This window comes from Apodemus sylvaticus, chromosome 7 (genome assembly GCF_947179515.1).
Source record: "Apodemus sylvaticus chromosome 7, mApoSyl1.1, whole genome shotgun sequence".
In the NCBI taxonomy this organism is placed as follows: domain Eukaryota; kingdom Metazoa; phylum Chordata; class Mammalia; order Rodentia; family Muridae; genus Apodemus; species Apodemus sylvaticus.
This window is the reverse complement of record NC_067478.1, coordinates 8,915,609-8,939,547: the sequence shown is the minus strand read 5'-3', so window position 1 is coordinate 8,939,547 and position 23,939 is coordinate 8,915,609. Positions and strand designations below refer to the sequence as shown.

The 23,939-nt window shown below is 46.9% G+C and overlaps 2 protein-coding genes across 4 annotated transcripts in view; one reads left to right on the top strand and one right to left on the bottom strand.

The window, feature by feature from the left end:
- Osbpl10 (oxysterol binding protein like 10) overlaps positions 1–10,266 on the top strand; it is a 246,906-nt gene extending 236,640 nt beyond the window's left edge. For all 3 annotated transcript variants that reach the window (XM_052187053.1, XM_052187051.1, XM_052187054.1), the window contains 4 exons: positions 1,657–1,843; positions 4,416–4,598; positions 6,917–7,070; positions 9,156–10,266. In XM_052187053.1, the coding sequence (XP_052043013.1) occupies positions 1,657–1,843; positions 4,416–4,598; positions 6,917–7,070; positions 9,156–9,200 (569 nt within the window). In that variant the 3' untranslated portion in view covers positions 9,201–10,266. The remainder of the gene's footprint in view (positions 1–1,656; positions 1,844–4,415; positions 4,599–6,916; positions 7,071–9,155) is intronic.
- Positions 10,267–19,791: 9,525 nt separating this feature from the next.
- The window catches only part of Stt3b (STT3 oligosaccharyltransferase complex catalytic subunit B), a 64,622-nt gene continuing 60,474 nt past the window's right edge, over positions 19,792–23,939 (bottom strand). The window contains exons 15-16 of the mRNA XM_052187050.1: positions 23,462–23,674; positions 19,792–21,412 (exon numbers count right to left, since the gene is read on the bottom strand). Coding sequence (XP_052043010.1) covers positions 21,332–21,412; positions 23,462–23,674 — 294 coding nt within the window. The 3' untranslated portion in view covers positions 19,792–21,331. The remainder of the gene's footprint in view (positions 21,413–23,461; positions 23,675–23,939) is intronic.

Sequence of the window (23,939 nt, the reverse complement as noted above, 5' to 3'; positions counted from 1 at the left end):
TCTGGGTGATGGGTGTGGACCAGCACACCCTGTGATGTCCCTTTGCTATCTTCTGCTCCAGCTCTTGCCTTTGGGCTTCTCAAGCTGCCCAGTTTGTGGAAGCTTTGCATAAAAGTAAGCTTTGAGACAGATGTTTGCTCTAGACCATTCTGCAAGGCCCAAGTCAGAAGCCAGGATGGCGTGAGTGTGGGCTCTCATTCTCGTAATATGAGTGTAGCATCTCATTCCCCTATGTGAGTGTAGCATCTAATTCCCCTATGTGAGTGTAGCATCTAATTCCCTATTGATGATGTCAGTGTGGCATCTTTTTTTATTTTTTTATTTTATTTTAGTTTTGGTTTTTTGAGACAGGGTTTCTCTGTGTAGTCCTGGATGTCCTGGAACTCACTCTGTAGACCAGGCTGGCCTCGAACTCAGAAATCCACCTGCCTCTGTCTCCCAAGTGCTGGGATTACAGACATGCGCCACCACTGCCCAGCTTGAGTGTGGCATCTTATTCCCGTATAGATGACATGAGTGTAGATCTTCCCATTCCCCTATGGATGATGTGACTATAGCATCTTATTCCCCCATGGATGACGTGAGTGTAGATCTTCCCGTTCCCCTAAGGATGACATGCGTGTGGCGTCAGACGCCCCTGCTGAGTGTGTGGCTGGGATAATGAGGCCTTAGGCCCTCTTTCCTCATGGTCTGTGCCCAGATCTCTGTGTCCATCTGCCCACCCCATGGGCATGTGCAGACTTGCTTCTCCCTCCCCTTGACTTCCTCCCATCTCTAGATCCTTGTCTATTTCAGGAGAAATAGGAACTAGCGATGACCCTCAGGCTCTGTCTCCAGCATCAGTTGTCCCCTGATTACATTGAAACCATGATCCTTACTGACCGAGGGGCTTGTAGAGCTTGAGGGGCGCCATACCAGGAGCTCTCAGGAGGCTGGTGGCCAGTGGGCACTCGGCCCTCGTGAGGACGGTTGGCACAGTCTTTACTCTTGTTGCTTGGAGAACCTGGAGCCTTGGGAGAGAATATCAAAAAACACTTCTGGTCATGCATATGCAGTTAAAGAACAGACCCGTCACTCTCATAGGCTCCTGCTGTCTTGATGGTGGGTGCGCTTGTCTCAATACTTAAGGGGGAGCAGGGAGAGACATGCAGGGCGAGGTGCTTGTTCATGGGCTCCTCTGACACACTAGCTGCCCTGGAGCAAGAGCAGAGCCTTTCCCTTCCTTGTTGGTCTGCTCATCCGCCATACCTCCACACGCCACCTCTTCCCTCACAAAGGTCCTTTCCTTGGTCTCTCTTGTCACCAGGGAATTGCACATGCAGCTCAAATGCTTCTCCCTTGAGGCACGTTCCTTTTCTACATTAATTTGTCCTTGGCACCGTCCACCATTTCCCTGCCGCCTTGCTCATGGTCACTACAGTGTCTTTGCTCAGTGAGTAATGTCCACCCAGCCGACGGCAGGTCTACCTTGCTCATGGTTTTTCTCAGAGCTTCACGCGGTGCAGACAACAGCACCCAGGGTGGGGAACAGAGAGCTCTGTTGAGGAGAGAGGCATGGTATGTGCTGCAGGACCTCCTGGATCTCCCGCCTGAGTGTTCCCATCCTTCACGCTCTCTGCTTGTTCATGCTGGCCTGACTCTCCCTCTCTCCTGGAGGTGTGCTTCGGCTCCTGGACCATGGGGAAGAATACATCTTCACGCTGCCCAGTGCCTACGCCCGCTCCATCCTCACCGTCCCGTGGGTGGAGCTTGGAGGGAAGGTCAACATCAGCTGTGCCAAGACTGGCTACTCTGCCACTGTGACATTCCACACGAAGCCCTTCTACGGTGGCAAAGTCCACAGGTAGGAAATCGCCGGGACTCTGGCTGTATTTCTCTTTGTGTCTGAGTCCCTTCACCCTTTCAGAAGAAATTAGGTGTGCTAGGCACACCTGTAATCCCAACATTTTAGAAGCAAGAATAGAGAATCAGGAGTTCAAGGTCATCCTTGGATATTTAGTGAGGCTAGCTTGGAATACATGAGATCTTGTCTTAAACAAAACAAAACAAGAGCAACAATAATTTAAAAAAAAACGAAATAGATGGAGTTCTATCCAGGCATAATACCACTTAATTATAAGTCCAGCCCTCTGGAGGCAGACACTCAAATTCCAGGCCAGCCTAGGTCTACCCAGCATACTCCAGGCTAGCTTGGGTAACTCTGTCTACAAAAAGTCAAGGGCTGGAGGCTGCATAGTGTTTACGTGACATGCAGAGAGACCTGAGTTCAATTCCCCAGCACACTCTGTCCAAAAAAAAAAAAAACAAAAAGAATGACATTTCAGTAGATGAGACAACCAGACAATCATCAAGACGGAGTGAACCGTCTTCTTTGAAGAAACACCTCTCTCCTTCACTTCAAGGGCCGGCTTTGGGGCCTCCTTGCTCATCATTTATGGGGAGTCCATGAGAACACAGAAGACTCCCAGAGGATAAATGGCCCCTGAGCCCTTCCCTTTCTAGTGAGGCACTCTGCAAGCGCAGGCATGATGACAGTCCTCATTTCTTAGCTCCTGGAGTCTTGGGTGTGTTAGCCACAGACTATGCCACTGTCCTTAGAAGCTGGGGAAAACAGATCTTGAACTAAGCAAGAGGTCACCATTGGAGAAAGAGCAGACTTTTTCTATAGCCATGATTGGAGCAAGCCTGCCCCTGTTGCAGACTTCAAATCCCCAGCTGTTTCTAGCAACTTGCTGGTGTTAGCTTGGATACACACACACACACACACACACACACACACACACACACAGTAGTGCACCGGGGTTATGCTGATTAGATGTCTTTCGTCCCAGCATTCAGCTGTCATACTGGCAGCTGAAAGGCATAGAGGGACCTTGAGAAGTGTGGCAGCCGAGTGTTCCCTGTGGCGAGCCTGTTCCCAGCATTTGCTAGCATGGCTCCCTAACTCTGCACTGCCAGGCGTGCCCACAAGGAGCCTGAATGGCTCTCGGGTCATGGGAGGTGACTTCCAAAACTAGAAACATGGGCTTGAGAGATGACTCAGAGGTTAGGAATGCGTACTGTTCCTGCAAAGGACCAGAGGTCAGTTCCCAGTACCCACACTGGATGCCTCACAACCACCTATAACTCCAGCTTCAAGCCACCTGCCTCAGATCTCCATAGACAGCCATTTCCAGCATGTACATACCTCTCCCCCAGTACATTAATACAAGCAAAAATAGAAAAGGCAAACTGGAAACTCAGTACAAACTGGACCACTGGGTGCAGAGGAAGGCATTTCCTTTCACTCAGACACACCAAGGAAGGCAGTTTCCACAGGCCTTTTATTAATGTCATTGTGTATAGCCATGCATGAGTGTGTGTGTGTGTGTGTGGGTGCCATTGTGTATGTGGGGGTCAGAGGACAACTCTGTGGGGTTGGCTCTCTCCTTCCACCTTTACATGGATTCTAGGGACCTCATTCCGGTTGCCAGGTGGGCATGGCTGATGCTTATACCCAGTAAACCATCTCACCAGTCCTCCACAGGTATTGCTGAGTCCGCAGGTACTGCCGTGAGCAGGCAGTGCCTTGAAGCCAGGTTTGGCTCAGCCTTCATCTGGGAATGTGTGGGTGCTGGGTAGATAGATATCTGGACCGGAGGGACTGTGTGACCCCCTGCTTTATCCCCACCCAGAACTGACCTTTCTGACGACTGGGTTGTTTGCTGTAGTTTTTGTTGTTGAGACAAGTTGCCATATAGCCTAGGCGGGCCTTAAATTAGTAATCCTCCTGCCTCTGCCCCAAATGCTGGGATTATACAAGCATGCACCACGATGTTCGGTGTAGAACCAAAAACCTTATTTAAGGATAGAAAAGCTCTTCCAACACTCTTTCCATGGCAAAAATGTGGCACTAGGAGGTCCTGTTTGGGGAGGAGAGAATATAGTTTACTGTTGGGTCATGCCTGTGGCAGAAGGCATCTCCTATAACCACCGTGCTCGTTCCTTGGATCAGCGAAGCAGGCTGACGCTCTCGATGGTGATGCATCTTCAGACCTCAGCTGGTTTCACTTCAGGGTTTTGCTCTTTCTCCCTTCTTTCCTTTTCTTCCCCTCTTCTGTTCTCTCTCTCTCTCTCTCTCTCTTTTTTTTTTTTTTTTTTTTTTTTTTTTTTTTTTTTGGTTCACAGTCTGTCTGCTTAGCCCTGGCTAGCCTCATTCTAGGTTACCCTCTGTTTCCTGAGTGCTCAGGGTTACAGGCATGAGCCCGTATACCCAGCTGCCTTCTTTTCTTGTTCTGACCAAGAATATTATAACTTCTTTTAAGACCTAGTCTTTGAGCCGAAACCATAAAGCAACCCCTCCTCCCCAAACTGCCCTTTGAGAAGTCTCTGGACCCCAGTCCCCCTTGGGTCATTTGATATGCTCATTAATTCAGGGTCACAGCCGAAGTGAAACATAACCCAACCAACACCATCGTCTGCAAAGCACACGGGGAGTGGAACGGCATCTTGGAGTTCACCTACAGCAATGGGGAGACCAAAGTCATCGACACGACCACCCTGCCTGTGTATCCCAAGAGGCTTCGACCTCTGGAGAAGCAGGGGCCCATGGAGTCCAGGTACGCCTGTCCCCGCCTTGGCCGAGGGATCCATGCACAGCTTCAACAGCATAGCTAACAGCAAAGGACCAGCGCCTGCCTCCTTTAGCCACTGAAACACACCTCCCCTCGTCTGTCCATTAGGGACAGACACATGTAGTGACCACTTGGGTGGTTCTGCAGCTAGAGTGGGCTACCCTCCACCACCTGGCAGACAGGCGCGTGCCGCCTGTTCTGAAAAAGCTTGTCCACTGCCGGATTCTTGGTTGATTGTAAATTAATCTGAGAGTTGCTGGTAATTCAAAGAACTATGCAGGGAAACAGCAAGACTTTTCTTTTTCCTTTGTTTATTTTTTCCGAGACAGGGTTTCTCTGTGTAGTCCTGGCTGTCCTGGAACTCTGTAGATCAGACTGGCCTCAAAGTCAGAAATACGCCTGCCTCTGCTTCCCAAGTGCTGGGATTAAAAGCGTGCGCCACCACTGCCTGGCCCTTTTCTTTGCTTGATAGCTATTTTTAAAATATTGGGTGATGGCACAGGCAGTGGAGTCGAGTGCATGCATCCTGTGTTTCTGGAAGAAGCAGGTACAGCTTAGGGACCATTAGATTTAAACACATGAGCTCACTTTAATTTCGTATTCCATTTCTGGAGTGGGGGAGGCTATCTGTTGGGAAATTATTAAATTCAGGAAAGATTCAAACACGTTTATTTTTGAGAAAACAATTCAAGAAAGAGAAACCATCTGCATACCTAGCATTTGGAAAATGGTTAAGTAAATTATCAACTCTCCCTAATTAGTATGCCCACTATATGCTCTGTCATGTGACCACTGAACGTGACAGCTCTACAGGACCACAAACCAATCGATCATAGAAGATACTATTTTGATATTTCAATCTAAGCCAACGTGACCCATGAGTTCAACTGAGACCTGATTTACCAAAAAAAAGAATTTTTTTCTACATTCATTTTATGTTTATGTGTATGTGCATGTGTGTGCTACAGTACATATGTGGGGATCAGAGGGTAGCTCTCCTTCTACCATGTAGACCCTTGGGATCTAACTGGGGGTGTCAGGCTTGGTACCTTCTTCCTGGGTACTGGTTGGAAACCCAGCCCTATTCATTCATAGCAGTGAATAGTAATAGAACTTCTGTGTGCTGACGCAGAGACATGAACTCCCCCCTACCCGCCCTCTTGGGCCATGGCTTCAGGAAGAGAGAAGGGCATGGTAAGGAGGTAGCCCACGGCCAGGCCCCACGGCCTCTGAGGGCATTCCCAGGGTGAGGTTCAGCTGCTCCTTGGTCAGCCTCTGGGTACCTGGAACCCTCTAGCTAGAGTTAGAGAGGGGTTGCTATGTTCTCTTCTTCCTCTGTGTTTTTAAACACAGTGCCGGGCTTGGTGGCACGTACCTGCCTGTAGCCTATCACTCAGGAGACTGAGGCAGGAAACCAAGCTGAGGAGTCATCCTGGACTTACCCTGTAAGGTTCAGGAAACTAACAAAAACAGCACGAGGCTCACTCTAGGGAAACTGAGCTCTCTATTTAAGGCTCAGAGCGGCTGCTCTACACCCCAGTCCCCATTGTCCCTGCTGGGCCCCAGGCCTCCCTTAGCTGCAGAGTCAGATGGGCTGTGGGCATCACTTATACAGTCAATTGAGCTCTCCTGTAGTGCTGGCCTTTTCCCTCAGTCTGCAGATTACCCCGGCAGAGTTGGGTGCTGATACCCCGTCCGCTCATCCCGTGTCCTCCTGATGAACAGAGCAGAGGTCCTGTCTCAGATTCCAGAGGCAGGCTGGAAAATGCTACGCTGACCTTGCCACACCCTGTGCTACTGTGGCAACCTCTTGGGGTCGCTCCCCCCCCTTCCTCTTCATCCCATCCCCCCTCCTCCTAGCTGGGCCTTCAGGGCTTTTCTTCAGCAGGTTCCCTGGCTCAGACTCATTTGATGAGTTTTCTCTGCCAAACGCAGTTGCTAATAATTGACATGACCCATGTCACTGGGTCATGAGGATTAAATGAGTGTCTCTAAGATGTTATAGGAGTGCCTGGTAAGAACTGTGTGTACCTGCTGTTCCCGGGGTGCATGGGGTCAGGGGAGGGCTCTGTCTGCTCTTTCCAGTAGCTTCCCTCTCTGGAGCTCTACTCAGAACAAGAGGAAGTCTTGCTGTTTGGAACAGGTAGTGTGGAAGCAGCAAACGTGTGACCAAGAAGCCCCGGATCCACCCCGGGCCACACCTCCTGGCCTTCCCACAGACAGGGCCCTAAATGTCTGTCTGGCCGCTGTCACCTCAGTAGCTGGCCTAGCCCGATGGCTCCCTTTACTGTTCATCTTTCTAGGAACCTCTGGCAGGAAGTCACCCACTACCTGAGGCTTGGGGACATCGACGCGGCCACAGAGCAGAAGCGGCGCCTGGAGGAGAGGCAGAGGATGGAGGAGAGGAAACGGGAAACCCTTCGCACACCATGGCGACCTAAGTATTTCATCCCGGAGGTAACCCTGGCCTGCTTTAAGGCCACTTCAACTTTTATTGTTTAGACAGTTGGCCACACAGGCCCTGTGTGGAGCAGGACAGAGTGTGGCTCTGGCTCAGATTGGGGGTTGGAATTTAGGTTTGTGTTTCCCCAGAAAGGCCTTGGCATCTCATGCCATGCTGAGGGCAGACTCATGTAGCTGACTCGTCCTCTGCAGTGCTCCTCCCCTCAAAAAACCATTTAACCAGCCAGGCCTGGAAGGAGAGGGGACTGGGGCTCTGTTCTGTCACTGTTCCCACCTAGCCGGTCCGTCCCCTTGCTGCCTCCCCACTGAGTACTGCCACAGAATGTGACCTGTGGGCCACATGGAGGGGAGAGAGTGAACAGAGCTCAGCAGAGGCCTCTGCCTGCCATGCTGCCCCAACTCCTGCGCCCTCAGGGAAGCAGGCAAGGTGCCTGGCGTCCATCTGAAGCCAACCTTAGTTTTGTCTCCTGTGGCTGTGACAAAAGACCCTGAGAAAAGCAACTCAGGGGGAAAGGGTGATTTGGCTTGCAATTCCTGGTCACAGTCTATCACCGTGGGCAAGTAAAGGTGACAGGCCCTTGAGGCAGCTACTGCACATCTACTGCAGAGAGCAGAGAGCATCACTGTTGGAAGAACAGAGAAGGTGAGCTATTGCTTAGCAGTTTAGGCTTCCAAGGTCTTTGAATTAACATAACCGAGAGGATTCTCTACAGACACAGGCCTACCTAATCTAGATAGCATCCCCCCCATCCCGCCTCTCTAGTTGATTCCAGATTGTGTCATGGGGTTGTTTACGAAGTAATTGGGGTGGGGTCTGGGGTACAGCTCAGTTTACTCCCCTGGCACTACTGGACCCTTGGACTCTCAGCGTGTGGGAGGTGAAGGCAGGATGCCCTCAGCTATGTAGTGAGCCTAGTGGCTTGTCGAAGTGGGTTAAGGAGTAGTGGGAAGAGTAAGAGTTTTAATCTCCCATCCAGGTAACAGACTGATGCTTAGTGAGGAGCCAGGAGTGAGTTCTTATGAAGGGCATCTCTGTATGGTGCTACGGGGTTATACAAATTCAGATGCCCATAGCCGATCGGAGTGGGTCAGTGGGCCCAGGTGTCGCTACTCTTAGTTCCTGCTAAGAGGATGGGGGGTCGGGTCTGGCTGTGGGGTGAGTGGGGGCACCCAGTGACATGGATGGGGGAGGGGGAACTTGAGGTAGAACCTGAGGCTGTGGCTGGAAGGCCGAATTTCGGTTCAGACTTGAAGGTACTTGGGAAACTGCCTCAAAGGGTCTACTGTGTAAGCGCTTCCCTCAGATGACAGGAATCCTCTAAGCTTTCCTTGAGGAGGAGAGTCCTGTCTTTCAGACAGCTTGCCTGACTTATGTGGAAATTTATTCATTAAAAAAAAAACCCACTACTTGAAGTTCTATCTCTGGGGCTTGGTAAAAGCCACCATGTCTGTGATAGGACTAGGGACACATCACCCCGACACAAGGATGCTTAGCTCTGCATTCCGTTCTGGTCTGTCACCTGATTACAGATAGCCTTTTCCCCGCCTGGTGGCTGAATGGTAGTGTTCCTTCTGTGGCTTCTGTCTTCACACACACTGTGAGGGACACCTGCCAAAGAGCCTTCACTGGGTGGGCGGGCTTTCACATCGTAGGTCTGCGCGCATGCTCCCTTCACCTCTGAGATGCTCCCTTCACCTCTGAGATGCTCCCTTCACCTCTGAGATGACTCCGAGTCTTCATCCAGCCAACCTCTTTTTTTCTAGTCCCACTGTCCTGAGATTCTCTTTTGCAAGTCATCTAGATAGAAGAAGCTGTCAAGACCCCTTTTTATGTTGGTCATTTCTGGGGGACTTCCTTTAAAAGCAAATGCATCTTTTTATCTCGATTAGGCAGAGAGAAATGTCTCCTCGGATAAGCTCAGGGACGGCCATCAGCTAGGCCTGGTGTTGGGACTGGGTCTTGGCTGTTGCTGTGCAGGCTGTGTATCAGAGGCAGGTTGGGTGGGTGGATGGGAGGTGTCCTTGCTTCTCAACTCTGCTGTGAGGTCCTCTCCTGTCACCTCCTTCCTTCTCTTTCAGGGCGATGGCTGGGTGTACTTCAACCCCCTCTGGAAGACACACTGATGGGCGGAGGTGCAGCGCTTCCCGTAATAGGCCTGGTTTTTGTAGGAATTAAAGTGGTACAGTATCAAGATTCTGTTGGTGTTTGCTGAAATCTCTTGTTAGCATCCAAGTCAGAGAGAGGGGTTACATACCGTGAAACATGCACCCCCAAATTCTGCCTGAGGATTTCATCCAAGAGCAGCCGAGACCCAGGGGCACACCTCGGCACACCTGCCAAGACTGACCTGGGTCATCTTGAGCTCCTTTTTATTCACGAGGCCTGGTGTTCTGTTTTTCAGTTGCCATGGCCATTTTGCCATGGTCTTTTCCCACTCACCAGCTCCTGTCACAATGCAGACTGAAGTGGCATGGCCGGTTGAAGTTCCTGTCTGAAAAAAGGAGCTCATTCCTGGCAGAAGGGTGAGAGGTCACCCTTTGCTGATGCTTGTTCTTATCCAAGTCCAAGGAAAGAGCAGGTAGGCCTTCCGGTTGAACAAGAGGACAGGAAGCCACTGGAGACTCATACGGAGCCTTCTAGAAGGGAGTGACTCCTGAGGAATCGGGGCTGGGCCCTCCAGGTGGTTTTATCTCCAGTCTTTTTGACACTGCTCATGCACAGAGCACGAGACCCTGTGTTCTTCACAGCAGAAACCATGCAATTATTACAAAGGGCTCTGGAAGGTCAATACACGCATGCGTACACTACACGGACCACCACTGCCTCATATCTAGTTGGGGAAAGAGAACAAATAGTCTTACTTCTTTTTCTTAATTTTGACCCAAGCTGCCAGAAAGCCTCTTTACAGAGAGGATAGCCACGCGCCCGAGCCCCATGACCCCCTACTGAGTATGTCTTCAGCCTTCACACAGGTCAGACACGGACCAAACAATCGAGAAAAAGGATGTCGAATTTGATTTTTGCTCAGTGCTTAATTTATTTTTTATCATGCCACCCCAATGATATTTATAAAATTCAGTAGCATGAATGCTTCTCTGTAGTGACACTAATTTTGTGCCTTTCGTCTGCTTTCTTAAGACCAACTGTTGACACTTTGTAGATATTAGACAAATATATTTCGATTAAATACTCTTGTGTCTTGCGTGTGTTATTTAAAGCTCAATCTCAAATCTTCTTGCTTAGGTACTAATAACTATATTTTAAAATCTTTTTTAAAAATATGTATTATATGTGTGCATGTGCTTGTGGAGGGTGTGGGATCCCTTGGAGCCAGAGTCAGAAGTGATTGTGACCAAGCCGCCAGATATGGATGCAGGCACCGTATCTGCCACAGTCTTTGCAAGAGCAGGGCATCCACTTAACCGCTGAGCTGTGGCTCCGGCCCTCAACCCTGTGTTAAAAACACCGCAGAAGCCCCAGATCAGCATCTCTTAGGGGCTACTACCAATTCTATGAAAACAAATGTTTGAATCCCGTGTTTAGGGCCAACGCAGGTGTGACCATTGAGACGCCATCTCTAACAACAGCCCTGGAAGAACTGTAAGCCTGGACAAAAAGAACAAATTCCTAGAGACACATCCTACTAAGAATGAGTCAGGAACTAAGAAATTAGAATAGATCTATAAATAGTAAAGAGACTGGATCAGTCACTTAAAATCTCCCAACCAAAAAATGCCAGGACCAGATGGCCTTAGATGAATCCTACCAAGCATTTAGAGCTATGCTATCCATTCTGGACTGGTCTAGTTTGCCAGAGGATGCCCAGTGCCAAAGCAAGAACGGATTTAAAAAACTGGCATCCTGTGTAAATATTGGCTCAAATTTTCTCAACTACTAGTGCAGCAAATCCCACAGCACATGACAACAATGAAGTTTATTCTTAGACAGCAAGGGTGGTTGAATGCATAGTACATGAAAATACCAGCACAGCATGCCACATTAATAAGAGGCAAACTACAATCATCTGAACCCATGCAGAAGCGTTTGGCAAGATTCAGTACCCATTCACGATAAAAAACAAAATGAAAACAACTTCCCCCCAAACTCAATGTAGTAAGTCTACATGCAAAACACCCCCAGATATTACAAAGGTGAGACGGTAGAAGCGCCTCCTCCGAGCCTGAGGACAAAGTTAAGGCTGCGTAAGCCACTGCTGTGGACACTAGCAGACGTTCTAGGTGGTTCGGTTAGGCGAGAACAAGACAGACGTTACAGCAGAATGGACATTCTCTTGTGGCAGATGCTATCAACTTGTGTGGAAAATGCACAACACAAAAAATTAAATCCCACGAAGTAGGGCACGCTTTCTTGTGTTGAATGCCCCCTCTCCCCCTTGCAAAGTGGACTTTTGAAAATAGCTACCTTACCTAGTACAGTCAGCACCAGTTCTGCATGCCAGCTCTGTATCAGGAAAAACCTTTCCCTAAATGGGCCTAATCCCCGCACTCAGCCCAGGCCCACACGCAGCCTGGCACATTTTATTGGGTTTGTATACTCTGTTCTAAAATGTGATTTCTGGGGCTGGAGAGATGACCCTGTGGGGAACAGCACTTACGGCTCCTGCAGAGGATCCAGATTCTTTCCCAGCACCCCAGCAGGTAGATCTCAGCCACTAATAGCTCTACCTCCAGGGCACCTGATACCCTTTCTGGCCTCTGTAGGCAAAGGCATCACCTCTCGCCACCCGCCAGCCCCCAGCAGCAGCACCACACAGACACACAGAGTAAATCTTAAAATTCCTTAAAATTTCTCTCCAGGTTCTCAGAATCATTGAAGCTGTATTATCTTCCCCATAATCCCACACCCTTCAAATCTGGACCAGGCAAATCCCGGGCAGCCTCATGAGCGCGGCCTGCACCTTCCACAGCTTGCCCAGACTTACCTGCGGGAGTAAGAGGCAAAATGGAGCCCAGTTCCCCAGGCAGCTCCAAACAGATTAGTGGCACTGAGCTCTGCTCTGCTAGTGGAAGGATGCCACTGGCCTGCCCCCGCACTGCAGGGGGGGGGGAGGGGGAGTAAACCAGGGTACCATTTCCCACCATCTGAACATGGCTTCCTGGGCTGGCACTTGCTTTTCCCCTGTAGACTTTTGTTTTTTGTTTTTTGTTTTTTTTTTTTTTGCGTGTGCCAGAGTTTCCAGCATCCACTTCGATGAGAAGTATCTTTTAGCTGTGTTGGTTTTCAGGAACGAGGAAGGCTTGGGTTATTCGGTTGGCTCGTTCCCTCCCTTTCTTTGCTCTTGGTGCAGGGTAGAGTTGTCAGTGGAATGACGTTGACCACAGTTTAGCAGAACGTTCTCACTTCCCAAGATCCCCATTCAGGCCTAGTCCGCATCCCTCCTTCCCACTTTTCTGCACTGAGCACCATCACCCCTTTAGCGAGTGGTTCTTTTACTGTGTGGATGCTGCAAGAACCTGAAATGATATATACTGGTTTACCTGCCTCAGGCCTTAAGCATGCACTATACATATTCTTGTTTGCGTCATTAACTCCAATTATGTTTTGGATATTGTTTTTCTTTTTTTAAATCTTTTTTTCAAGATTATTATATGTAAGTATACTATAGCTGTCTTCAGACACCCCAGAAGAGGACATCAGATCTCATTACAGATGGTTGTGAGCCACCATGTGGTTGTTGGGATTTGAACTCAGGATCTTCAGAAGAGTGGTTAGTGCTATTAACTGCTGAGCCATCTCACCAGCCCAGATATTGTTTTTCTTTAAAGAAACATTTTCTTCCCTTTATGTGCACCCCCACTATCAATTCTTTAATTTCTTTTCACATGCATGTACGTGTCTGTGCATGTCCATATAGAAGACCCGGGCTGATGTTGGGAATCTCCCTCTATCACTCAACATTCTGCTTTGGGGCAGGCTTTCTCAATCAGAACCTCTGAAGTCAAAGCCGCTGGAGTTAACAGGCGGTGGCCACACCTATGTGCATTTGCATGAGTTCTAGGGAATCTGAACCCCATTTCTCCTGCTTTCGCAGCAGGCCCTTTAACTGTTGGGCTATCTTCTCAGCCCTATCTTGTCTACTTTTGACAGCTTTGAAGAATGTTGGATGTAACTCGGGTATGTGTATCTTCAAATCACACTAACGCCAAGCCATTTGACTCCCCACCAATGAGTCCATTTTTGGACATTTGCCAATGCTGAGTGAGCCTGGTGGATACTACATTTGTTTCCATTTATTTGCCATATTGATTTCTTCTGTTAAGGCCTCATCATGATCTTCCTCATAGTTCTTAGTGTATTCGGTTATCCCAAGTTCCTCCATCAGAAACAGGGCAGAGGATGACAGTTCCTTGTTTTGCCAAGATGCCAGGCCATGCCCGTGGGCCACTGAACAGAGGCAGAATTTGCATGAGCTGACTTAAAGCTTCAGCGTCAGGATGGGGTAGTTTAAGGACATTACCGGATCAGTAGAGAAATCACTTTTTGATCAATTTCAACATTGAGCCAATTAAATGGAAGAAGTAAGTCTGAATAGTGGGGCTGAATTGATAAAGTGAAACTAATCGAGTCCTGCAAAAATCAGCACAATACACACACCCAGTGCAATGGGTGATGTTACACAACTAGGTGACAGGAGCCTGCAGGCTTGCCTGTGGCTAGGTTCCCCTAAACCCCATTTGCATCTTCCTTGGAGAGAGGGTTGCCACTGACTCCCTCATCTAGTTAGCACTCATCTTTTACTATTTGTTACTTTGTTTGTTACTGTGTTTTTCTTCATAGGGCTAAAAAAAAAATGCCATTTTCTAAAACTTTTCTCTCAGCCCTAACAGGTCTGACCTTCTGATCCAGGCTAATCTTTGTCAACGGAAGGTCATATGAGGAGGAGGATTATATGGTGAGTCATGGAGGCTTTTAACAGAAAGGACGGCTGAGGTGACCAAGAACACATCACTCTCAGCTAGTCACTCTGGCTACCCGTGCTACCTCCAGTTCTTGGTTTGGTCCCCAACCTTTTACCAAAGCCAGATGAGCAGAGCAGACACGCGATGCTCCAATCCAAGTGCCCCCGGGGTGCTTTCAGAACTAGAAACAAGGCCCCAAATGTGTCACACTTTCCAAGCAGGATTCTGAGATTCTGACTGTGTTTGGGGATGCAACTTTGGTAGTGTCCACTAAACTAAGGTGGCAGAGGAGATGTAAGAAACAGTTGCTACATGTGCTCTGGGATCCAAAAGGACAATTTGTGTGAGAGTCCCCTTCTGACAGCAAGGGCCTGGAGTACAGACCAAGAGCCCAGCAAAGATGGCTGGAAAATCTGTACGCAAGAATCCTACTACAAGATGAACACAGGCCAGCACCCCAGAGGAAAGACACGTTCTGAGATAAAGCCAGCATTTGGGCATTTCCCTTGGAAATTGGCAGAGGCCAAAGAGATGTTCATACCTTTACAGGATGGGAAACTATGCTTATACTCAAGTATCTGGTTGAAGTCTTTGCACACCACCACCTTGGAAGCAATGATAGCAAGCCAGAACTGTATACAACATTTAGTCCTTAAACTGGGTTCTGCCTTATTAAGTCTCCTGCAAAGTAAAACCAGAGCCCTGGCCCACACTTAACCATACGGCTTCTTAATATAATGCTTATACCACTAAAGCCCCCATTTACACAGATAAGACCATAGACAAGAACCAACAGGAGAAAAGCCCATGCAACACAACAGAAATTCTCTAGGTACTAGAGGTAGGAGACACAACTTAAAAACATGCTCACTGTTAAAGAGTATCTATGGTTCTTGTATCATGGCTGACGAGATTGTTCAGTAGATAAAGGTGTTTGCTGTCGAGCTTGGATTTGAGACTTGGCACACACAGAGGAGGGAACTAACTCAAGTTGTTGTTGTGTCCTGTATGTCAAAGTCCCAGTCCTTAAGTTCAAATATTTAAAAAGTTCTAAGGCTTTTAACTATGGGTTTCTATTTAAAAAAAAAAAAAAAAGGTTACTTAGTTCAAGAGAACCAGGGCAATTACAATCAGATCAAAGCAAACCCCAAATCCAACTGCATAAATAGCTCAGTGTCTTACATTTGAGACTTACTCCAAAGGGCTTGGGTGGCCCTTGTCGCATCTCTCTGGCTTTGTCGTCAGCAGCACATGCAGGTTATCTTATATGCTCAACACTAGCTACTGTCTGTGATGGTCACCCTATGGGCTTGGCATCTCCAACCTGCTGGAGTCCCCACTGCAACTGAGGCTGCACCTTTAATGGTCGTCTGGCTTCTCTTTGGGGACTCCTCACGATGCGACACGGGCCAGGCTTCAGCCTTTCCCCATGACCTCTAATTCTGCGGTCTCTGCTGCAGCTGAGGCGGCACCATCACAACCATGTCTCCTGGTGCTAGCTCTCAGCCACTAGGACCCTTTGAAGCCTTCAATACCAGTACCACATGGGAGACCTTACACGTTACCAAGTCCGGCTACCAGGATGAGATGGAGCCTTGGTCCACTCTGGAACACAGCTCTCTGTATACAAACCCTGAAAAAAATACTTCCCACAAGATTTTACCTCATTGATGCTGGTCTCTTATGAATAAGAGATGATTCTTCAGCCCAAGGTGACCAGAAACCAGACATTCTTAATTCAAATATATCACATGCACAACCCTGATCAGTTTTTGCTTTCCTTGAAACTTAGAATTCAGGAGTCTATAGTCTGGATTTCTCTAAACACCCAATCTTCAAAACTCCCACAGGAGTAGCTCAAAGCTTTCAACACTCTTGGCGTTTCCAGTCTAAAGTTTCAAACACTTCCACAATCCTCCCAAGACATGGTCAGCTGTGTCACAACAATAGCCCACTGTCTGCACCAATTTCTGAACTAGTCTGTTTTCTGTTGCTGTGATAAAACACTGGCAAAAAGAAAGGGTTTATTCTATTTTTCAGGTTAGAATTCATCATTGAGGGAAGACAAGACAGGAACAAGGCAAGAAAGAGACTAGAGCAGTGTTGTTTACAACCTGGGACCACTTTCTGGGTGGTACTGCCTACAGCAGGTTGGATCCTCCTCCATCAATCAATAACAACCCAGAGGCATGGTCACATGACACTGTGATAAAGGCCTTTTCTCAGTTGATGTTCCTCTTCCCAGGTGACTCTAGTTTGTGACAGGTTGGCAAAAAATAAACAGCAAACCCATGCAGACATAAACCAAACATCTATACCATCATGGCAGCACATGGCTGTAATCCCAGCACTCAGAAGCCTGACGCAGGCCGCGAGGTCAAGGCAACCCAGACTATAGAGCAGGACCCCTGCCAAATACATACATGCATGCATACATATCTCAAAATAAAACGTTAATGATTAATTTGCTTACTTTGATCAAAGGCACCTGCAGGGATTATAGCCAATGACCCCGATCAGCGGCTTTCCCAGTGAGAGAGGAGTCTGACAACAAAGTACGAACCAATTACAAGGTAGGAAACGAAACAACCAGTTTCCAAGTGACAAGGGTCAACTGTGTGAACCCCTGAATGCCAGAACGCTAATGACAAGGTCAAATAAAACTTCATTATAGAAGAACACATGCTTCTATAGTCTAACAAGGAAAAATTAAATATTTATAACATATTTATCAAAAAAAAAAATCACACACTAAAGTCACCAGTTAATAGAAGCCATGAAAATACTAAAGACGTAAAAAAGGAGAAAGAGTCAACCAAACCTTTTTTTTTTTTTTGAGGCAGCAGGGTCTCATGTGGCTCAGGGTTGGCCTTGAACTCACTATGAACTCCTGCATCAAGTTCCCAAGTGCTGGGATTACAAATGTGTTAGCCATCATGGATAAAATAAAAGGTTTAAATATACATACATGCCAGGCAGTGGTGGCACATGCCTTTAATCCCAGCACTTGGGAGCAGAGGCAAGTGGATTTCTGACTTCAAGGCCAGCCTGGTCTACAGAGTGAGTTATAGGACAGCCAGGGCTATATAGAGAAACTCTATCTTGAAAAACAAAACAAAAACCAAAAAAAAAAAAAAAAAAAAAACCCCACATTCATACTTCTGCGTATGGTTCTACGTGCTTGTGTATGTCTGAGTACCCGCTGAGGCCAGGAGGCTATCAGTCCCTGGTGCTGCTGGTAAGGGTGGTTGTGAGCTGTGTGCCCAGTATGACTGTGCTAGGGACCAAAAGCATAGCGGCAAGCATTCTTAACCTCTGAGCTATCGCCACAGCTCCTAAAACAGAAACTTTAGGCATTATGTGCCACAACAATCACCACCATTAAACAGGCATTTCATAGTGTACTCAACAAGGGAATCCTGGATGGAAGGGCAATGGAGTCAAATTTCCTAGAAAGGAACACAGGACAGGCGAGGTCTTGGTGATTTTACAAAAAGGTCTTTTTCTTTTTCAAGGTTTTTTAGCATTACATATTTATATTATTGTGTGTGTGCGTGTTTGAGGGTGGGCATGTGTGTTGACTAGAGGACAAACTGAAGGAGTCTGTTCTCTCTCTTGTTATGTACACCCCAAGGATTGAACTCGGGTTTCAGGCTTGCCAGCAGACACCTTTACCCACACCAAGTCAGCTCATCAGCCTATGAAAAAAAATTTATAAACAAGGTACAGAGAGAACTATACACATTCAAAGACCTCAGAAGATTAATCCCTAACAGTCTGCAACACGAACAGTGATGAGCTCACAGATGATATTCAGGTATGAATCTTCAAAAGAGTAAACGATATAGCAGGAGCCGCACACCTCAGAAAAAGCGCATGTCCAAACGGCTTATTGGTAAACCAAGGAAGAGAAATCTAAATACAAGGAACCATCGTCTGGTCTCACTGCACTAGGTACAATAGTTAGTAATCTCAACATGGGGAGCCGAGCAAAGGGTCATGGCCAAGAGTTCTAGGCCAGCCAGGGGCTGGAGGCAAGGGAGAAGGTAAGGACGAGTGAAAGGCTGCCAAGGACACAGAAGCAATAAACATGACTTTACCCCGGGACTCCAACTGTGGGTGAATGCTGAGAGAAAGGCTCACATTACGCACCAAGAGGTCGAACTGCCTTCTTGGCATTATTTGGAAATGTCTGTCCACAGACCAACAAGACAATGGATGTGTATGTTTGAACAAGCTGCAGAGCGACTGGAGTACTACATATTGATGAAAATCAATCTTCCATTGGACCCAGCAACCAGGATGTTTACAAATGCCACAGAAAAGCTGACTAGGCGAAGTCTACACGCCCATGATGCCACTTCCACAGCCCAAAGAGCAGGTGCACTTACACATGCTTAGAGGAAAATACTGAGGCGGGAAGGGCAGGATCCAGTGCCAGCAGTGGCTGGGACGACACGGGAGCAGCTTCAGGAACACTGGCTGCCTCTCCTGGAGCCTGGTCGAGGATCTAAATCCTCCAACACCTTAATTGAACATGGCATATACACATTTTCTGTGTTAGTCACAGCCCTTCATTAGCTTGTTCTTTTGGTCTTCCCACTGCAACTGTAGGCTGCGGCTGGACTGCTTGGCTGCCTATCCCCTCACCTCAGCAGGGTTAAGGCAAGTAAGGCAAACACTGGACAGAAACCATGGTAAGCGGCATCAGAGGAAAATGGCAGATCAGTCGTCTAATGCATATGTACACACTCAACAGGACTCAATGGTGTACATGTGGTGGGGGCCTGGGGGAGCAGAGGGCATGGCAGCCTCTTCTTCAGGCACACCCTACCTTATTTTTTGAGCTCATTCTGAACCGGAAGCTCAATAATTCAGTTAAATGGTTGGCCAGTGAGCTTGAGGGGTCCTGTCTCTTTCCCGCCCTTAGCACATAGGTCACAGCTTGGCACTGTATCCAGGGTGATGACCAGAACTTGACTGATTCATCTCCCCAGCCCCTATCTATGGACTTCAGAGCAGTGTTTGGCTCGTGTGTGGTATATACCAGGCGAGTGGCCAACCAGCGAGCAATACCAAGGTTGTAGTGATTTTCAAACAAGCAGCAATAGCTCCAGATCCTATGGTCTGAGGGTCGCTTGACTAGCAACACTGTACAACAGAGGATGTTTTCACGATCCAGTCTCTGGCCTCCTGGTCATCACTCAGGCACTCAGAATACCACCACTGTAACCTTAAGTAGGGTGACAATGTCAGTGTGGAAACTGAAGCCTGCCTAGTCTTTATTATACCCACTGCCATGTCCCATGTAACTTCCTGTGAAATTTAGAGCTAGTACTCACACATGAAATGAGTTTAGGTTTGAAACAAGCTTCGAAGCTCAGCAGCTGACACTCCGGTGTGGCAAAACCACCACTTGCCACTTCCCTACACCAGCAGAGTCTGAGATCCAGACTCTCACGCTGTGTGCTTCACTAACACCAAGCCTTGAACCAAACTTGCTCCCTAAACCCAAGGAAGGCGTGGGCATGGCGTGAAAACCACACTCCACACTGGGCTGTGTGGTCTCGGAACCTCGTGGACTGGCTGCCCTCACAGCCTGTCTTTCCTTCCAACCCCCCAAGGTCATAATGAGGTATGTTTATTCTGAATAAAAATGGTGAAATTTAAAAATGCGTTATGAACAAACTTATTTTCCACACATCGGCTAAAACCTTTATAAGGTGAGTAGAGAGGAGGATGGGAGTCAGAACTCTGCGCTTCTTTCAAAAACAAGGGCTGCAAAAGACAAGGCTTAGCACAAAATTTGAATTAACTTTATTTCCCTTATGGTCAATAACTTCTCTGCATTGAATTGTAAAGCAAAGTAAGATAAAATCCTCCAAATGACAAGGTATCAGAAATCCAGATTTAGTTACACTTTATTTGTGAAAATGTTTAGCCTTTTTTTTTTTATTGGTCTGTAAAAGAACCATCATCTGGATCAAGAATGAATTCTATAAATCAAAGAATATTCTACACCTTGGAAAAGGAAATCAGCAGTAACATTCTCACGGAGCATTGTAAATTACGGTTTCTTCATAAAAGGTACATACTGTTCTGTTCTTTCCCACTAAAGCAGTGGTGTGTTGTGTAAAAAGTTCTCCTGTGGCAGGAAACCTCTCTCTCACTTTACTAAACAACTGGATAAAGTTTTCAAGTCTGTATAAAGTTGCCTATAAGCTGGAAAATGAACAGGCTCAATCTCCATTTAGATTTTAGTGCATCTTTTGACAATAGTCACATTTGTAATAAAAGTAAGAAAATGCCTAGAGAGCACTAAAGAGTGTTTCATCAAATGCTTAAGGTATCAAAAACATGAAGCAGTCAACAGAAATCATTGTGATGAACAAAATGGGTATAAAATGAGGAAAATCCAGGCAAAGTTTACGAATCCTTTGTCATTGTGTAGAGTCGCAGAAATGAACTCTGCATGCCTGACACTGGAAGGGCTTTCCCCTTAATCTCCTGGTGGAACCATGAAGCCAACCTCAGTGCTAAGGTAACAGCCAGCCTGGCCAGCAACAGTCTGTGTGTGCTTGCCATGATTCCCAAAGGATATAAATTTAGCCCTTGAATGAAGAATGCATGAAATCTGCTCTTAAGTACCTGGTGAGGACGCCTGCTAACTGCAGGGCGGATGGGTGCCTGAACACAAACATCTATCTAGTCAGCTAACTACGCGGAGGCCCGCCGCCCGCCTGCCCGCCTGCTGTCAGCAGCAGCTGCTTACAGCAGCAGTGAGCGACAAAGTGGACATTTGATGAAACATTCTTCACACCGGAGAAACAGGAAAATAAATAGAGTTCACAGACGTAGACTCTCCTCTACAGCACGTCTCTCAGACCTGGGCTAGTTTGTTTACTGGTCAAGAAGCTCGTGTCACATTTGCACTTCTGTCTTACATATTGCTATTTGGGTAGTTCAAATAAAATGCAGGTCTTATAAAAGAAAAAAAAAGTTGACAGGTACGCATGTGCCAGGGACCAAATTAGAGGGTTCTTTGGTGCAATTAGTCCAAATTCTCAGATTTGAAGGGTAATATGTACCAATAATTAAAAAAAAATCTTCTGCCAGATGCTCACAGCAGGGCTCTGTCTTGCTTCACGTTACAAATCGAAAACAGCTGTTCTCAATAAACCAATTTAATTTTAAATGAGGCATTGCCAGAAAATTTTGTACATTGACTTGGCCCAACGATGTTCTGTACCCTTGGTGCCGTGAAACAGGACATGAGCTGAAGGCAAAGACCGGTTCTCACAAGGACTGCTGCAAGTCAGGCCAGAACAGTCTGTTTAAACAGTCTTCTTAGAGGTTTTCTTGCCTTTCTTAAAAACTAGCTTATTTTTAACGTAGCCACGCTTCCTTTTAGTAGTCTAGAAAGAAAGAAGAATGCATGCAATTAGTTCAGGTCTCTTATGCACTGAAGCACTTAGACACACCCAGCTTACTGTTATGAAGACCGTCATTCAAAGTTTGTCTTGGGACATGACAGTGCACTGCGGTCGTGTAAGAAAACTGAGATGAACATAATTCTGTTAGTAGCTTTAGAGGATCACTACAGCATCCCCCACATCTGCCTCCTCAAGCACTACATGCTTAGTGGGAACAATGACAGGCCAGGTCTAATCTAAGGAATTAGAAAGGTAATGCTGCTGTTGGCTGAGCGTCCATGAATGGGTTGTGTCACCAGGCCCTTCTCGGAGCCCTACTCTTCCATGTGCAGAATGAAGATGATTATCCATCCACTTTCAAACCTTACAGGGAAAAAAATCACTTGGTCTATTCTGTCACATCCTTTCAGGAAGGAAACATGTCAAGATGAAAACAAACATTTCTCTAGTTTCATAAATCTTGTAAAAATAAAACAATTCTTCACAAGTTGTTATCTGGCAGTTGTTTATGTGGGCACATGTTTATGTGTACATGTGTGTACTTAGGCATATGTGCACACAGCTCAGATGCCAATTGTTTTCAACCTTGTTGTTGAGACAGTGACAATTTGTCTGTGAACCTAGAGTTCACCAATTCAGCACGGCTGGCTGGACAGTGCTAGGTTAACAGGTGTGTGCTGCATTAATGTGCTTTCTATGGAGGTTTACCCCTGACCCATCTCTGTAGCCCTACTAAGATACAGGTGTTTCTGGTAAAAGACTGTACCAGATATGGTGGTAGAAACTGCTACAAGAGCATCTGCTAAACCAAGAGGATGACCAGATCTAAGATCCAGAGGAAAGCACTGTGCCCCACACAGAAAATAGGTTTTTACATTAACTACAATTCAAGTAGGCTTCAAAATTCAGGACAGAGACAGCATGTTGCTCTTAGAAAAGGCACTTGTTACCACGCTGCCCTCGTGGAGAACTAGCTTCCACAAACTGTCTTCTGGTCCCTGCACCTGAGGCGCTGGGCCACACCTCCTTCTCTCCTCACACTAAAAAATTTAAAATTAAATTTCTATTTAAATGTACATATAGCCAGCATGGTAGAACATGCATGTAATGCTAACATTCAGGAGATGGAGGCAGGAAAATTTCTAATTTCAGACCAGGCTAGGCTACACAGCAAAACCACTTCATAAAAGTAAATACATATTCTAAAGCATAAACAATATAACTCGTGTTCTGAAGTAGTCCGTATGTACTTCCTTTACCAGTGTAAGAGATCTATTCTGGGTATGGAAACACCTAAGTGCCACCTGGATCAGTTTGCTCATCAGTACTATGCAGCCACAGCCATGGCGGCACTCCCGACTGACGTCACTCCTGCCTGCACCCACTTTCACTGCCAGGGAAGGTTAGGACATCTACTCAACTTACAGGAGCAGTAATGACCCCTAGTAAGAGACTTCCTGACCCACTGTTTATTAGGAATGGTCTCCTTACAATCTTTGCCTGTCATAGTAATTAAATTAAAAATAAAAAATTTGCTCTGTCATAGTAATTAAATTAAAAATAGGTAGCTTAAGAAAGTGATTTGTTTGGGTTTTTGCTTCAGAAGGGCTTATTCAACTGCAGAGATCTACTCAGCAAATAAAATAAAAGCCCTGTTCAAGAGTAGAGCATGAATACAAAGGTGCTTTAACCTGAAGATGAGGACCCAGTCACTACGGTTCTTTTAAGTTCTGTGTTTCATGCAGTTAGGACAGACACCATTTAGATCCCACTGACAGACACAGAGACTGAAGTAAGAATGCCTGTAGAAAAGCTTCCATTGCCCTTGCCAACAGCCAGCAGGCCACCTGCAAAGTTGTGGCTTGAGGTTGCTCAAGGCTCCTGATGAAAAGGATTCTGGGAGCCCCGCATCTTCCTCACACAGTCAGTCATGTTCTTTGTGAGCAGTTATTAGCATTTTCCATACCAGCCTACTAATTCACTAAGCTTGAACTATATCCTTCTAGCAAGAGGACTTTACTGGGCACCCACCTTCTTTGACAAATACTTCTGTTTGGGGAAGATGTTGGTGACTCGAGGCTTGTGACCTAGTGTCTCCCTGTTGTCAGGTGCTTTCACTTTATATATCCTGACAAGCCAGTGCTCTGATGTGAAGGCCTCCTCCAAATGCTTGAATTTAATGTCCTTATTTCCAATCTCAGCATTACGTGTTCGGTCAAAACCTGGGGGGGTGCGAAAATCTAGCTGCAAAAGAAACATCAGAACTTAATGTTAGCCTTTAGGAAAACATCCTTCTTATCTAAGAAAAAGAATGGAAGAAGCATCCTAACAGGTCTCAATGCCCAGATAGAAGAATTCCAGAATACAACTAGATCCATCAGAGTAGGTGTCAAGAGTCCTTCCAAATATATGCAGTGTGAGTGTGGTTCTGGGCATGCAGAGGGACGGAGAGGAGTGGAGAAGGGGCTGCCTTTCACCTCAGGGCCTCACAATGACTCTCTGCTCCATT